The 14,109-nt window shown below is 43.6% G+C and overlaps 1 protein-coding gene across 1 annotated transcript in view; it reads left to right on the forward strand.

The window, feature by feature from the left end:
* Positions 1–14,109, forward strand: part of LOC126240234 (ras-GEF domain-containing family member 1B-like) — a 298,263-nt gene that overhangs the window by 260,311 nt on the left and 23,843 nt on the right. Inside the window, exon 7 of the mRNA XM_049947910.1 lies at positions 12,033–12,184. Within this exon, the coding sequence (XP_049803867.1) occupies positions 12,033–12,184 (152 nt within the window). The remainder of the gene's footprint in view (positions 1–12,032; positions 12,185–14,109) is intronic.

The following is a 14,109-nucleotide window of genomic DNA, read 5'->3' on the forward strand; positions in this document are numbered from 1 at the left end:
TTACACGAGGCGGAAACCGCGACAAAAGGCGCCAGCAGAGAAAATACACAGCGGCCGCTCATATTGCGGCCACAGCAGCAGCGGCGGCGGCAATAGCAGCCGCTTTAAATATTTAAAGCAGGCGGGCAGCGAGGCTCTGCATAGCCGCCAACCCAGGCGTGTAATATCTCCCCGTGCCTCACTCTCTGAGTCCGCAATGTTATCAGAATTTTCATTAAGGATTTATTTCCTTGTGGCAACAATTTATACTTACTGGTTTCTGCACTTCTGTTGACGCTGAAGAGAAAGATGTCTAATATCCAACGTCTAGAACAACAGATTAAAATGGGAGACACAAGGAAAGGATCTCGTATTACAAGATTATAAGACAGAAAAGTAGTCATCCTTCTCTACTATTCAACATACGCTATGTGATCAAAAGTATCCGGAAATTCCAAAAAACATACGTTTCTCATATTAGGTGCATTGTGTTGCCATCTACTGCCAGGTACTCCATATCAGCGACCTCAGTAGTCATTAGACATCGTGAAACACCAGAATGGGACGCTCCGCGGAACTTAAGGACTTCGAACGTGGTCAGGTGTCTTACTTCTTTACGCTAGATTTTCACACTTCTAAACACCCTAGGTCCACTGTTTCGGATGTCATAGTGAAGTGCAAACGTGAAGGGACACGTACAGCGCAGAAACGTACAGGCCGTCCTCGTCTGTCGACTAACAGAGACCGCCGACAGTTGAAGAGGATCGTAATGTGCAATAGGCAATCTATCCAGGCTATCACACAGGAATTACGAACTGCATCAGGATCCGTTACAAGTACGATGACAGTTAGGCTGGCGGTGAGAAAACTTGGATTTCATTGTCACAAGCGGTTGCTCATAAGCCACACATCACGCCGGTAAATGCCAAACGACGCCTCGAATGGTGTAAGGAGCGTAAACATTGGACGATTGAACAATGGAAAATCGTTGTGTGGACTGACGAATCACGGTTCACAATGTGGCAATCCGATGACAGGGTGTGAGTATGGCGAATGCCTGGTGTACGTCATCTACCAGTGAAAGGCAAAGGTTCGAGTCTCGGTCCGGCACACAGTTTTAATCTGCCAGGAACTTTCAAGCTCATAAAGAAATGCAGAGCTTGTTGACGTCTACTGGGATATCTTGCAGCACGCACCGAACAACAACGAACTGCATCCTTCTTACGTTCTCCATATACCTTGAGCATTTTGCCTTTTTATGAACTGGTAAATCCCATCGTCCACGCACAACCCACTGCTTGGACTGTAATATACTAACTAGCGAGCGGCAATGCACTGAAGGAACATACACACGCACTGTAAGGAAACACAACATCGTACCTAACAACTATGCGGGGTGAATGGCACAAACAAGTGTTGATAGCGAAACTTTTTAAAATACGATATCTCCTAAGCGACTCGCACTAGAATTCTGCAACAACCAACACTGACAGTGTAATGTGATATACTTTTAGTTTGTTAATATCAACAGGCATTGTTCCGTTTTAAAAAGTGTAAGTTTGCACAAAAATACACTATCTAAGTAATATTAGAATCTGTTAACTGGCTAACAGTACGAGCCCCTGACTAACAATTCATTCTGTGAAAACCACACATCAAAGCACTTTCATTTTCCGCAATATTTGCGATACAGATTTAAGGCGATTCACCCTGTTTTTATCGAAGAGGCAATGAAGGGACAAAACAAAGTTGGATAAAAATTTGGGGTGAAAGGATAAGATTCTATGGTGACATCACTTTCTTCAGTGAAACTGAGCGAGTATTACAGAACCTGTTGAATAGATTGAGAATAATCCGAAAGTGGTGAGAATTAGGAGAAATGAGATTAGCGATTAACATTGTAACTGGGGACCGCAAAGTAGACGATTTGTAGGAATTCTGGTACCTTGGAAGCAAAATAATCCATGACGGACGAAGCAATGTAGATGTAACAACAGGTTAACACAGTCATTGAGGACGTTCCTGCCGACAAAAGCTACCGGTATCACACATCGGCCTCAGTCCGAGGAAGAAATTTCGGAGAAAGTACTGTATGGAAGTGAGACATGCACATTGGAAGAACCGGAACAGAGGAGAATCGAAGCGTTCGAGATGTGATGCTAAGAAGAATGTTGAGAGTTAATTGGACTGGTAAGACAAGGAGTGAGGAAGTTCTCCGCAGAATCGGGAACAATAGATAAATCTGGCAGACATTGACTATGAAGAGCCAGGAAGATAAGACCTGTGTTAAGACATCATGTAACAATTTCCGTGGTAGTCCGGGGAAAGGTAGAAGACAAAAACTGTATTAAAATAAGGATTTGAATACATTCAACTAACAACTGAGACTGTTGAATGTATGTGGTACAGTCTCAGACACTGGCACAGACCGCATTGAAATCGGAAGACCGTGACTTTAAGAGAAGAAGAAAAGTTTGCTGCAGCGTGTGACGTTCTTTAGCAGTTACGTTACGTTCCCAGAGACGTATATACGCCAAGGGTGGAGAAATGCCTATCAGCACAGCAGTTGGCAACATTTGTTTTTATTTTTTGTGTAAAGTAAAACTAGCTTTTGCATACTTCAAATGAATGTAGATTATCACCCACACGCTTTTCGCGTTTATTGATACGAAATCATTATTTGGTGTCCGCCCCCGGTAGTTGAGTGGATGCCAACGGCCATACCGTGTTGAATACACCGGTTCTCGTCCGATCGCCGAAGGTAAGCAGCCGGCACGGTAGCTCAGCGTGTTCGGTCAGAGGGCCAGCTGCCTTCTGTAATAAAAAAACTGAGTTAATGTATCAACAACGAACTGAAACGGGTGTCTTTCGACGTCCGCCCAGAGCAGATAAAACGAACAAAATGAGATTAAAAAAAGAAAGTGGTCAGCGCGACAGACTGTTAATCCTAAGCGCCCGGGTTCGATTCCCGGCTGGGTCGTAGATTTTCTCCGCTCAGGGACTGGGTGTTGTGTTGTCCTTATCATCATCATTTTATCCTCATCGACGCGCAAGCCGCCGAAGTGGCGTCAACTCGAAAGACCTGCACCAGGCGAGCGGTCTACCCGACGGGAGGCCCTAGTCACACGACATTATTATTATTATTTGGTGCACCGGAATGGTAAATTATGGTGGTTTACAAACATTTTTTGTCAGATTAAAAACAGCTCGCATATAAATTTTAACCTAAAATGCGAGGTTACGGTCTTTACAAAATTGGATGACATTTTTCGAAAACTGTACTGCTTTCACGCATGCGGAACTTTATACTGGTATTTGTCTACTGAACTGCGTATTCCAGAGTTGAAAGTTCTTAAGTTAAATGTCAGAAAATTATTCCTTTGTTGGAGGTCATTTCGTTAATTCAGAGAAGTACTGTCAGCATTTTACGCTCTCACTTGCAGTTCAAGGCAACATGAGAAACATGTTGACAACGTCGAATTACTCAGGAAAATCATCTAGGAGACGAGAGAGCTTGGCAACAACTGCCCCTTCTCACTGAAGGGGTTCTGTATGATAATAGTGTTATGAGCGTCATCACTTGTGAATCAAAAGGCAATTAAATAACATTGCTGGATGGAGGCCAGATCCACAAATTAACGGAGTAGAATTGTAAATGGTGTAGCTCGCAGGATGCCAGTTCTTTTGATTTGGAATCATTACTTATAATTATTTAATTGAAGCTGATTTACAAGAAGAAACTTTAGATGGCAAAATACTGCTTTTCCCTAAAAATATAGAATTGTGGAAATAATTTTATGATAGTCGGTATTTGCTTGCATTTTGCATGAGAAGTTGCTTTCCGTTGTTGTAAGTACACTATCATGGACGTTCAAGAGACTTTTTTAAAAATAAAATTTGGCTGGTGCACTATTTCGTATTGAAACGTAACCTTTTACTTGTTTGTTGCCTGTTGCGAGTAGCTTTGACCTGCATCTTCTGCAGTAGCACAATCTCTACTGTAAGTGATGTAATCAAAATGATGCAATACAGCCTAAGGGAATTTCTACATATCGGTTTAATAAAGCAGTCCCATAAAAGACGTATTACGTCAGTATAAACTAAGTGTGCTCCTGTGTTGCTACAAACGGCTAAGTGGTCGTGCATATAGAATTCACCGACAGGTATCCATGCCAGGAATTGTATTCAACATGCATAGCAAAAAAATATGAAAATTTCCAAAAAAATTAAGTGTTATGAGAACAATATTCCATGCTTGCGAAATTCAGTTGAATTGTTTTCTGTGAATTAGGGTTATGAACCAAAGACATTTAAATATGAACCACTCAGTTAAGGCTATCGATCTACCACGCACGAAAGTCAGCACACAGTATAAATTCTATCAGAAGTCCTGAATCTACCTATTCACTTTGCCGTCAGTGTGTTATGGAATACGTGGCAGTAAAAGATTGTCTCTGCGGTCATGATTACCCATCGCTTTATAATGTGTAGTGTGTGTTGACAGGGACAGTAATCTTGCCGGTATTGAGACGGAAACGTAGACCTACGACACGTACAGTAAGTTTCCCAGTACCACACAGCACTACAGTACGTGTGGCAAAATGTAAGAAGTACAGAGAACATGCGTATTGTTAAAATTCCCGAAGCACCCGTCGTATGAAATACGGCACTTGCAACATCTTGGTCTGTCTTGGTCTTCTGTGACTTTCTGTTAAGCTCAAGTGATGCGATGTATATGTGTTGGGGATCCTAAGCAAATAATCGTGCAGAGGCTCTGCTCTCGACATCAATTGTGCCGTATGCAAACAGCTTATTGATCGTTTGAATGGTAGTGTGCTGGTACATGCGGCTATGCTGTCAACAGCGTTACTGCACTGGCGCCCCACACAGCTGACCAATTATGACGAGAACAATGGACCGTGGAAGATGCAATGCGTGAGCAGGAATGCCATTAGGCGCGGTCCGTGCATACGCCTTCCACTGGTGACTAATACGCTGCATAACTAAGCAGTACAGCAAACACAATCCGGAGAAACTTGAACCCACCGTTCTCGAACTTCTGCGTCCCGCACTGTTCAAGCTATGCATTTGCGTACTTGAGAAGTTACCAATTTACCTCCGTGCGCAAATTGCTACGTAGTATTCGTATTGTCGTTATACGGTCTATATAAAGGAGATATAAAAAGATGAAATAGGAGCAGCAATTAAAAGAAGGTGAAAATTATAGAAATCAAAAACGGTAATTGTTCCAATAAACATTAACGTTAGTTGTAAAATCCGTATTGAAAGACCGACTGACAATGTCACAGCAGTGACGAAACACGACAGGATGCAAATAAAATTAAAATTTGTTCTGCATTTGTGTGTATGTGTGCGTTCGTGACCCCTTTACTCCGTGTAATACGGAACTGCTTAATGTGCATTATAGCGTCTTTAAGAACCATGAGACTTTCACTTAAAATAAGATATTTCTCCAACAATATAAATGACAGTGAGGTATCGGACTAACCGTTACAGATTACAGCAACTTCTTCGCATAGCAGACATGTTACGCTCCCCACTATGAAGGAAAAGGGAGAGAAAAAATGGAGCTTTAGTTCCTCGTGGACGAAAGTTACGGCAGACGAGGACGTACAGTGGTCAGCATTTTTTTATACTTTTTATTAGCTACCTGTTGCTAATCGGCATAAGACACAACAGAAATCTGGAGCAGATATTGATGTTGAGAGAGAACAATAAATCCAGAAGAAGTTACACGTCAAAAATTGAAAAAGTTCACTCACGGGACGCGTACAAAGAATGGGCGTAAACAGTGTAACCCCTCAGACTGTCGCATTCTTGAAAAATAAGATTACTTGACCCAACTCGAACAAACAAGCAGCTAGCTCACCAAATTTACAGAGAAGAGAGAAGAACCAAACAACGGACGTGAACGCTGCAATAGAAACACATTCACTCGTGGTGCCTAAAAGAGCATGAGGCTGAAAGGAAGGCGGACTAATATTGATTTCGTGTTGTCCTGTGCAACCAAATCTGGAAAGTAGAAGAAAAATTCAATCATACCAGCATTCACTCACTTAACAGCATTATTTTAATAATAATTATGAAATAAATAGACTAAGTGTGTTCTTTTACTGGATTATGAAAGTTTGCAATTATTTGATTGTATAGCTTGATTGAAAATTACGTGACTTCTTAAATTACTTATTAAAAAACAGTAAAGCCCAGATTCTCCGAAGAATCGACCACCAGTATATAAAACAGATTCAAACGTCTCATTACTTTACAAATACTGCAGCAATACGTCAAAAATGGTTCAAATGGCTCTGAGCACAATGGGACTTAACTTCTCAGGTCATCAGTCCCCTAGAACTTAGAACTACTTAAACCTAACTAACCTAAGGACATCACACACATCCATGCCCGAGGCAGGATTCGAACCTGCGACCGTGGCGGTCGCGCGGTTCCAGACTGTAGCGTCTAGAACCTCTCGGCCACCCCGGCCGGCTATCCCGCTCACCCTGACTGCGAGTTCGTACGTCAGTCTGGTGATCTGCTCTGCAGCCATTCATGAACAGCATTTCCGGGGATGTTTCCGAACATTATAACGTTCGCCACGCACCGCTGCTGTAACTCAACGTGCTCTACACTTTCGGCATGTTCCCTTGGCCTGCTCGATAACCAGATCTGTGACCAATCGAAAACATATGCGACAACATCGGACGACAATTCCAGCCTCATCCAGAATCAGCATCAACCGTCCCTGTATTGACCGACCAAGTGCAGCAGGTATGGAACTCCAACCCACAAACTGACGTCTGGTACCTGTGCATGCGTGCACATTTGCATTGTGGCTGCTACCCCCGTTATTAATGTATCAGCATTTTGCACTTCCAGTGGCTTATCTCGCGCTTACGTTAATCTGTGATCTTGCAATGTTAATTACTTAATTGTGTTACCTAGGCAAATTTATTCCCGAAATCTCGTTACTCTAACGAAATAAATCTCGGGTGAACATCCTGGTATGAGTGTGCATAGGACAATATTTCGGCAATCGATCACGTTGCCATCATGAGGTGCGCTGTTGCACACTCATACCAGGCTGTTCACCCGAGATTTGTTTCGTCATAAAATACGCCTGGAGAAATTTAAGAATCACACTTCATTACTCTATATTAATTAGCTTTTGGTGTTGCGATTTTTTTCCCCATCAGTGTATAAGCTGCCTTTTTAAACTTTAAATATTCCTGTTACTATCTATATATAGAGATTATTCATACCCCTTTCATGAAATACAGATTAATCAAACTGAGTCAGTGTTTTCGAATAACCACTTACATTCCGAAGAACAGTTTCATCATTAGGGCTCCATTATATATCGAAACACCTTTTGCGAGGTCGAAATGACACCAATGTGCACTGTAGGAGGTTATAGTAAGTTCTCGACTGAAAATTGCAGATTTGTGCTGGAACATATACAAATTTGCAAGAAGATACAGTTCCCCACAGTCGTTTAATCAACAAAGTAAGAGCATATGGACTATCAGACCAATTGTGTGATTGGATTGAACAGTTCCTAGATAACAGAACGCAGCATGTCATTCTCAATGGAGAGAAGTCTTCTGAAGTAAGAGTGATTTCAGGTGTGCCGCAGGGGGGTGTCGTAGGACCGTTGCTATTCACAACATACATAAATGACCTTGTGGATGATATCGGAAGTTCACTGAGGCATTTGCGGATGATGCTGTGGTATATCGAGAGGTTGTAACAATGGAAAATTGTACTGAAATGCAGGAGGATCTGCAACGAATTGACGCATGGTGCAAGGAATGGCAATTGAATCTCAATGTAGACAAGTGTAATGTGCTGCGAATACATAGAAAGAAAGATCCCATATCATTTAGCTACAATATAGCAGGTCAGCAATTGGAAGCAGTTAATGCCATAAATTATTTGGGAGTACGCATTAGGAGTGATTTAAAATGGAATGACCATATAATAAAGTTGATCGTCGGTAAAGCAGATACCAGACTGAGATTCATTGGAAGAATCCTAAGGAAATACAATCGGAAAACAAAGGAAGTAGGTTACAGTACGATTATTCGCCCGCTGCTTGAATACTGCTCAGCAGTGTGGGATCCGTACCAGATAGGGTTGATAGAAGAGATAGAGAAGATCCAACGGAGAGCAGCGCGCTTCGTCACAGGATCATTTAGTAATCTTGAAAGCGTTACGGAGATGATAGATAAACTCCAGTGAAAGACGCTGCATGAGAGACGCTCAGTAGCTCGGTACGGGCTTTTGTTAAAGTTTCGAGAACATACCTTCACCGAGGGGTCAAGCAGTATATTGCTCCCTCCTACGTATATCTAGCGAAGAGACCACGAGGATAAAATCAGAGAGGTTAGTGCCCACACAGAAGCATACCGACAATCCTTCTTTCCACGAACAATACGAGACTGGAATAGAAGGGACAACGGATAGAGGTACTCAGGCATTTTTATTAAAACTTTATAATATTTTCCGCATATTTTTAAGCTGTATAATTTTTGTGTCAAGTAGCGTAATTTTAAAGGGACAAAGGTAAAGTTTATTGTATGTGAAACCTGTTCGGCTCTCGTTACCAGCAGAGTATGAAGAGAACAGCAGGTTCCGCAATCAACACGGGCCGGCAGTAAACGCCACATAAACACACACCCACACACACGCACGTGTTCGCTTTTCAGTGCAGAACGCCCGCCGCGCCCGCCGTGAAAGCGCCGCCCTTTATGCCGCCGAACAGAGAAAAGTTGTGCCAAAACAGAACACGGCGCGGCGGAGGCGGAGGCGGCGCCAGTTGCAGAGCTGCTGGCGGCTCATTACGGCGGCCTGGCGCGTGCTGGCGTGCGCCAGCGCTTTGTCACGGTATCCTGACTGGCGCCAGTCGTGCGGAGCCGTTGCAGCGCGCCAACGCCGGCCCAACGGAAATTAATTACGTGCGAAACTGTTAATGTGACCTCGCAGCGGGGAGCGCAGCTTCCAGTGCTGCTGGCCAGCGCTTTGGAGGAAAAAAATTGGTAACAAGAGGAGCGCAGCTACTGGTGAACTGCGTTCTGCAAACAGCTGAAATCCTCAGCGACTTTGAACTCAGATACTTGACACGTTCTATGGATGGTTCACCGAGGAATAATGTTTTATATTACGGTTACGTCAGCAGTGCGTATTGACGTAAAACTTACATTATCTGTTTCGAAGTCTAATTACCCAATCTTCTGACATCTGCGGGATCCAGGAATCGATCTGCAGTCTATGACGTCTCCTCTTAGAGCATATGTTAACATCATTCTTCCTGCCTCAGCCCAAACCAGACGACAAATAACGAACAATCACATTAAAACTGTGTGCCAGACCGAGACTCGAACTCTGGACCTTTGCCGTTCGCGGGCAAGTGCTCTAAATCCTCCAGGCTGTGGCTAAGCCATGTCTCCGCAATATCCTTTCTTTCAGGAGTGCTAGTTCTGCAAGGTTCGCAGAAGAGCTTCTGTAAAGTTTGGAAGGTAGGAGACGAGGTACTGGCAGAAGTAAAGCTGTGAGGACGGGGCGTTAGTCGTGCTTGGGTAGCTCAGTTAGTAGAGCACTTGCCCGCGAAAGGCAAAGGTCCCGAGTTCGAGCCTCGGTCTGGCACACAGTTTTAATCTGCCAGGAAGTTTCATATCAGCGCACACTCCGCTGCAGAGTGAAAATCTCATTCTGGAAACGAACAATCAGTCCGTAACCAGCATGAATTTCATCTCTGCAGAGGAGTCTGATTTAAAACTACCTGGCAGAATAAAACTGTGTGCCCGACCGGGACTGAAACCTGGCACATTTACCTTTCGTGCGCAAAAACTCTACTGACTGAGCTGCCCAAGTACGACTCACGACTATCTCACAGAGCATTAATTCCATCAACATCCCTCTCCTACCTTCCAGATTTCGGGGAAACTCGCCTGCACACTCCTAGGCTATGGCTAAGTCAAGTCTTCTCAGTATCCTTTCTTCCAGGAGTGCTTTTCTCGCAAGGTATGCAGCACAACATCTGTGAAGTTTGGGTGTTAGAGGAAGAGATAACGTCGGAAATAAGGCTATGACACTGGGTCATGAGCCGTGCTTGGATACCTCAGTCGGTAAGAGCACTATCCGTGAAAGCCGGTTTTAACGTGCCAGGAAGTTTAAGTCGTCACGTAGTTAAACGCTGTCGTACTTTGCCATCTATTTACGCGTCGCACAGCATTTATTTATGAGCAGAGTCATGTGTCTATGTTTACCAGCCGGTATCATCTGCAAGTTTCTCGGCGTGCATCTCCATCTTTACACCGAAAAAAGGTTCAAATGGCTCTGAGCACTATGGGACTTAACAGCTGAGGTCATCAGTCCTCTAGAACTTAGAACTACTTAAACCTAACTAACCTAAGGACATCACACACATCCATGCCCGTAGCGGTCGCGTGGTTCCAGACTGAAGCGCCTAGAACCGCTCGGCCACTGCGGCCGGCTTTACACTCCCCCCCCCCCCCATTCCGACCCCGCCCACCTTTCTCCGTCGCCCCGTTCGCAACCGGGTCGTGGGTCGTCTGAAAACAGTTTCCCAGGTGTGCGGGCGTCATTTGCCAAGTCGTGTATAAACATGGTGTCCCGCCTAAGAGTAGGCAGATCCATATTCTACTATTTCGGCAGATATTTGCAGTTCCGTTTTTAAATGCATATCTGGAAAAATGGTTCAAATGGCTCTGAGCACTATGGGACTCAACTGCTGAGGTTATTAGTCCCCTAGAACTTAGAACTAGTTAAACCTAACTAACCTAAGGACATCACAAACATCCATGCCCGAGGCAGGATTCGAACCTGCGACCGTAGCGGTCTTGCGGTTCCAGACTGCAGCGCCTTTAACCGCACGGCCACTTCGGCCGGCGCATAGCTGGAGCCAGCGCAAACAAACACTGCTCAAAAATGTTTCATGCATCGCCCAGTCTCGGTGGGAAAGCTAGATTTCTTTCCCGTCACATCAAAATGATATTTAAAAGCTGAAAGAGCTGTTGCGCGTGGTGAACAGTTAGACTTCGTTGCCCAGCTCATATGGGTTGTCTTTGACACTGAAGCCATAGACGTTTCAGTCAGGGGGTGCACACCACTCAGCTTTCAACACTGTGGATGCCCATTGAGTGAATTAGCAGGGATGGCGATGTTGTTGCATCTCGGATGACCCCGTGACATAAGAGTCAGCTGATAATCATTTGACATCAGTCAAATGACTTCTTACGTCTGCAGCCCTTTCTAAATAGCGAATACCTGTACATCAGTCCGCGACTTTTTCTGTGCTATTGGTCAGACACAGTATGTTACTCTGTCAATAGTGGAAATTGATATGACTGTTCAAACTTCTTGTTTCCCTCCATTTTAAGAGACGTCATGGCTTCAGTGAAACTGTCTTACTTGAATAAAATTGAAAAAAAAACAGGTCTGTGGACACATCTATGAGAAAAACTATTATCCCAATTTATCGGCAATACTCTTCTGTTCCTACAGTTTGTCAGATTTCACCTTGGCTTTTAATAATCCATCCTTGGGATCTTCGACTTATCTACGGCATCGTATGTCTTATAAAAACGTAGGCTAGATTCAGTATCATTTTACGTAATGCAACATAGCTGCACACATTTTGCAGACGAACTTGTTCACAGGCTATTCTGGTAGCCCACTCTCGTAGCTTTCCTCACAGTAGAAGCTGTTGTAAGAGCATGAGGAGGAGTGGGGCAAGTGTTGTAGCTCTCCTTACCTCCAGAAGGTCGTGGGATTCAGCAGATTTTGAAAGAAGAATATTAGCGAACGATGAGTTGTATTGTTTCTCTGTAAGAAGACTTATTGCGAAGAATTTACTGTCTCGCTGAAGGTATAGTTCAATCGGTGTCCTACACAAGGCTTACATCGCAGTGGTATTTCCAAGAGAGAGGTTTCCTGACATTCACTGCGTATCATTGCTATGTTTTGTTTACAGTTTGCACTGTTGTGACATATACTTCTTGTCTTGCTCACAGGTTACCAAACGGGCACATCAACTTCGAAAAGTTCTGGCAGCTGGCCAAGCAGGTGACGGAGTTCATCACGTGGAAGCAGGTGTCCTGCCCGTTCGAGAAGAACACCAAAGTCATCACCTTCCTGCAAGCCAGTCCCGTGCTCACCGAAAACGGTAAGTCAGTCCACTCCTACCTGTCGTGTACTGGCATGACGTGTAACTTGCCTTCATGCCATTACCAGCCATTTGAGATAAGGGTCACGTCTAGATCATTCCATGCGTTACGGTCGCCAGCTGTAAGCGTCTCCATGTCACCGTGGCATGTTTTCTGATATCACCTACCAACTCTCCATTATGGCTTCGCCTCGGTATTAACCCTTGGAATGCAGCAAAGAACGTGGTTGGTCCATCTATCATATCCCACCTATCTCTATTTCGCGTTCATTGCGGTCATAATAATTTCTTCCATTTTACTATGCCCTCTGGCCCATTTGTTTGCTTTCTTACCACCGCAAGTAATTCCCACCCTACATCTCTCCACTCTTTCATGAGCGACCTTCAATCTTTGAAAGGTTTCCGTCCTACAAGCCGACGTCTAACTGGCATAAGTCAAAAGCAGTGACACACACTTTGTAAACTTATCGCTTTACATATACCAGAAGCTTCACATTTTAATAATCTTTATTTGTTTCGCCAAAAGCATTCCCGGCCCCTTCGTTACTACTCTGTTCATTTTTTTTAAACTGCACTTCAGATTATTATTACCAACTAATCTAAATTTAAAAGCGCATCATTTAAATCTATGACTTGGTTGCTAATATAGCTTTCTCTTTTATTTTTCATGTGATCGGTCTCCATTGTAATAAATTTTCAACCCTAGGTTCAAATTTGCGCTATTACTGTAACTAGAGAACGTTATTTTTTATATAACACTAAAAGTTGTTCATGAAAGGAAACTCCATTTGCTTCCATTCTCGTTCTTTATTCTTTGTATTAAAATGATATAACAGACGAGGTGAGCAGAAATCTGCGGCTTTTTGCCAGTGACACTGTGGTGTACTGTAGGAGGATACAAGATGACTTAAAATTTCTAGTTGGTGTGATGAATGGCAGCCAGATCAAAATGTAAGTTAATGCAGATGAATAGGAAAACAATCCAATAACGTTCGAATACAACATTAGTAGCGTGGTGCTTGATGCAGGTATGTCGATTAAATGTCTAGGTGTAACGCTGAAAAACATTATGAAATGGAATGAGCACGTAAGGACGGTAGAAGAGAAGGCGAATGGTCGATTTCGATTTGTTGTGAAAGTATTTGGAAAGTGGGGTTCATCTATAAAGGAGACCGCTGTAGATCACTAGTGCGACCCATTCTTGAGTCCTGCCCGAGTGTCTGAGGTCGTCACCAGGTCGGCCTAAAGGAAGACATCGAGTCAATTCAGAGGCGGGCTGCTAGTTTCGTTCAACACGTGAGTATTACGGAGATGCTTCACGAACTCGTGTGAGACTCGTTGCAGGTAAGACTACTACTGAGAAAATTTAGAGTACCGAAATTTGATGCTGACTGCAGAATGATTCTACTGTCACGAACATACATTTTGCGTATTGACTACTAAGATAAGAGAAATTAGTGCCTATACTGGGGTATGTAGACAGCCGTTTTTCCCTCACTGTATTTTCAAGTGGAAAGGAAAGAAAACGACGCATTGAACAAGTTATCAGGGCCCATGGCGGACCCGTGCCTGCTACGCAACAGGACACATTCTGAACGGAGGTGACTGAAATGTTAATCATTTCTGCAGAACATACTAATGCACAAGTCTTGTGAATATGAACATCCTATCTCTAGTCGTTCAATTTGTTCTGTTTTTTCTGAACATGAGTGTATTATGTGAAAAAGGGACCAAAAACGATGTGTTCAAAATGGCTCCGCTAGCTTAGATGCACGCATCAACCAGCTGTCGCACTGAATGATATGTGCTCTGACATTTCCCGGAATTTCTACATCTACATCTACATCCATACTCCGCAAGCCACATGACGGTGTGTGGCGGGGGGTACCTTGAGTACCTCTATCGGTTCTCCCTTCTATTCCAGT

Source organism: Schistocerca nitens, chromosome 1 (genome assembly GCF_023898315.1).
Source record: "Schistocerca nitens isolate TAMUIC-IGC-003100 chromosome 1, iqSchNite1.1, whole genome shotgun sequence".
NCBI classification, from domain to species: domain Eukaryota; kingdom Metazoa; phylum Arthropoda; class Insecta; order Orthoptera; family Acrididae; genus Schistocerca; species Schistocerca nitens.